Genomic DNA, 3,025 nt, shown 5'->3' with positions numbered 1-3,025 from the left:
CGCGGGGCCCCGTCTGTACTGCAGCCAGTGGTCAGCCCGGCCTGCTCACGGTTGGCCCGCGGGGCCCCGTCTGTACTGCAGCCAGTGGTCAGCCCAACCTCACAGAGCTTCTGGGGCCCCTCCTGGCCCTAGCGTCTGTCACGGGGACCGCCTGAGCCAGATCTGGGACAGGAGGGTTGTTGGGTGTGTCCACTACGTCTTCATTCGATCAATACCTCGGTTTGTAGCTTTGTGCGCTCGGTTACTATGGACAAGTGGAAGGACATTGAACTCGAGAAGATGAGAGCTGGTGGAAATGCTAAATTCCGAGAATTCCTGGAATCCCAGGAGGATTACAATCCCTGTTGGTCGTTACAGGAGAAATACAACAGCAAGGCCGCAGCACTCTTCAGGGACAAGGTGAGCCATGGGCTGGGCCCCTGGGTCTAGGCGTCAGGGTGCTTTGCTTGGCTAGGGCTGACCCACCTAGAGATCAGCACAGCCTGCATGCAGAGAGGACCTCCCGGGCGGGCCGTGTGCAGAGAGGACCTCCCGGGCGGGCTGTGTGCAGAGGAGGACCTCCTGGGCGGGCCGCGTGTTGGGAGGAGGACCTCCCAGGTGGGCCGCGTGTGGGGAAAGGACTTCCCGGGTGGTCCGAGTGCGGGGGGAGGCCCTCCCGGGCGGGCCGCGCGCAGGGAGGAGGACCTCCCGGGCAGGCCGTGTGCAGAGAGGACCTCCCGGGCGGGCTGTGGCCCTCTTCTTATTTAGAGTAGAGTTTTCCTCCCACAGAGGATGCAAGTGGCTTGTGGCTAACAGGGATGGGAGGCAGGCTTTCTTTCCCATCTGCAGGGAGAGGTAGAGGGGGGAGCTGCAGCCTCAGGCTCCTCTGACCCATCGGGGAGAATGCTCCCATAAGGCCCAGCGTTCAGGGGGCAGAGGTGGGAGCCCTGCTGTTGTTAGTGCAGCCGGGGTGGGAGGGCGCGGTGCTGCACTTGGCATGTGGAGCCGAGCCCGTCGCCACAGGGGCTGCGGATAGCTGGGTGCCGTGTGCTTGGCCTGCGGTGGGGGGCGTTACGGCACCAGTTCCCTGCTCTGACCCCTCTGGTGTCCCCTCAGGTGGCTACTCTGGCTGAAGGCAAAGAATGGTCCTTGGAGTTGTCGCCTGCCCAGACCTGGAACCCGCCACAGCCGAAGACACCACTGCCCACCGCCCACCGGTAGCTACCGCTCTGTGACGGGTGACCCGTCCCGACCAGCCGCGTAGCTCAGCTCAGTCCCCGGGAAGCTCACCTTCCGCCCTGCTGGCAGAGTTCCAGCTGTGAGCTGATTTTAAGTTGGGGGAAGCAGCGTTTTAAAGGTGCAGAGATAACACGAGCTCTTAGTAAGAATCAGAGCAGTGAGACATTTCTAGAACAAACGGTATTTCCTCAGGGGGCTCAGTGTGCCCGTCAGGCGTGCGCACGACACGCGCGGCTGTTTTCAGAGTGAAGCCACGGACGGCCGTGCCATCCCGTGTCTCCGTCTGTTCACGTGGTCACTGTTTTCTGTCACGGAGGTGGCGTGCTGGGGTTACGAACCCCACTGGCTGGCACACACCGTGTGTTATGCTGCGGGGACGCCTGTGTGAGCCCACCGCACGTTGGAGCGCAGGCTCCGCGAGGGCCTGCGTCCAAGACGGTCCCTGTGCAGGTGTGGGAGCCTTGAGCCTCCTGCTGCTCGTTGGCTCGTTTGGCTGCTCTGCTCAGAACCGAGGGCCCCGCGTTCTGGCTGCCCCTGGTGGTTGGTGTCACGCGGCCGTCTGGTCTGCGGGCCACGCCTGCCGCTGTGCCCATGGTCTCCTTCCCTCGGGTCCCTGCAGATGGCGCGGGCGCGGCAGCCTGTCACGCTTCCTCCGTTTGGTTTGTGCTCAGCCACAGGTCTGAGCTCCCTTCCTGACCGGCATCAGCGACGGGCCTGAGCCACCTTGTGGGCACACGGGCAGGCGGGTTGGCTCGTTGCTGGTGTCTTGGGAGGCCCGATGGGACACGGTGGCATCTTTGGAGGCGACCATGTGGCTCCGGCCACGCGGCTGGGCTGGCTGTAACCACGGCTGGGCACTGGCCACACTGACCTTGCCTCTGGGTTTCAGAGCCGCTGGCCAGCCCCAGAGCGTGACCGCCTCCTCCGACAAGGCTTTCGAGGACTGGCTGAACGACGACCTCGGGTCCTACCAGGGGTGAGGCCTCTGGGGAGCCTGGGGGGGGTGTGCTGCCTGGCGTGAGAGGTGTGGTTCCCCCGCTGAGGGGGTGTGCTGCGGGTGTGACTCCGTGGGCAGGGAAAGGCCAGGCGCCTGTTAGCAACTCTGACATGGGAAGCCCCAGACCAGCCTGCACTTGAGGGTCTTGGGTGTAGAAGATGAAGTTTCCCCCATCCTCGAAGCTTCAGAGTAAACTTCTTCGGCAGCTGGGCGCTTGCTTTGGGGTTGGCTGGGGAGGCTCGGTTAGGGGCCGTAGAGACGCTTCTTCCTGAACCACCGAAGGGAACCACGAGGCCCTGTCCTGCGGGCGGGGTTGGCGCCTTTGGCACCCACGTCCCCAGGCTCAGCAGGACTGTGCCGGCAGCTGCCGTGTCTGCTTCACTCCCAGGGCCCAGGAGAACCGCTACGTGGGGTTTGGCCACACGGTGCCACCGCCCAGGAGAGACGGCGACCTCCTCAACAGTGCCGTGTCCTCCCTGTACTCGGTGAGCCTGCGAGCTGTGCGCAGACCAGCCACCAGGGGGCGCTGAGCCCACACCCACCTGAGCCACGCGCAGCCCTGGGCGGGCCCACGGCCATGTGCAGTCCGGGGGAGGGGGCCTGTGTATGGATGCCAGGGGCTCCGTACGCCGCTGGGTGTGGTGGGCTAGACAGGATGGGCGGTGGCGGGTGGTCCTTGAACACATGCTCTTGGTTTTGTTCTGGTTTGAGGCCCCTCTGTCACCTGCAGTGAAGTCCTCCCACCTGTAGTGAAATCCCCTCACCTGCAGTGAAGTCCTCTCACCTGCAGTGACGTTCTCACACCTGTAG

The 3,025-nt window shown here is 64.1% G+C and overlaps 1 protein-coding gene across 3 annotated transcripts in view; it reads left to right on the top strand.

Moving 5' to 3' along the window:
• ARFGAP1 (ADP ribosylation factor GTPase activating protein 1) overlaps nucleotides 1–3,025 on the top strand; it is a 12,953-nt gene that overhangs the window by 1,269 nt on the left and 8,659 nt on the right. For 2 of the 3 annotated variants that reach the window (XM_023741578.1, XM_004370183.2), the window contains exons 3-6: nucleotides 228–399; nucleotides 1,096–1,196; nucleotides 2,108–2,194; nucleotides 2,604–2,700. In XM_023741578.1, coding sequence (XP_023597346.1) covers nucleotides 228–399; nucleotides 1,096–1,196; nucleotides 2,108–2,194; nucleotides 2,604–2,700 — 457 coding nt within the window. Of the gene's footprint in view, nucleotides 1–227; nucleotides 400–1,095; nucleotides 1,197–2,107; nucleotides 2,195–2,603; nucleotides 2,701–3,025 lie in introns of those variants that run through there. The other variant, XM_023741586.1, reaches the window with a different exon arrangement.

Source organism: Trichechus manatus, unplaced genomic scaffold (genome assembly GCF_000243295.1).
Source record: "Trichechus manatus latirostris isolate Lorelei unplaced genomic scaffold, TriManLat1.0 scaffold00008, whole genome shotgun sequence".
NCBI lineage: Eukaryota > Metazoa > Chordata > Mammalia > Sirenia > Trichechidae > Trichechus > Trichechus manatus.
This window is presented reverse-complemented; position numbering and strand designations above follow the sequence as displayed.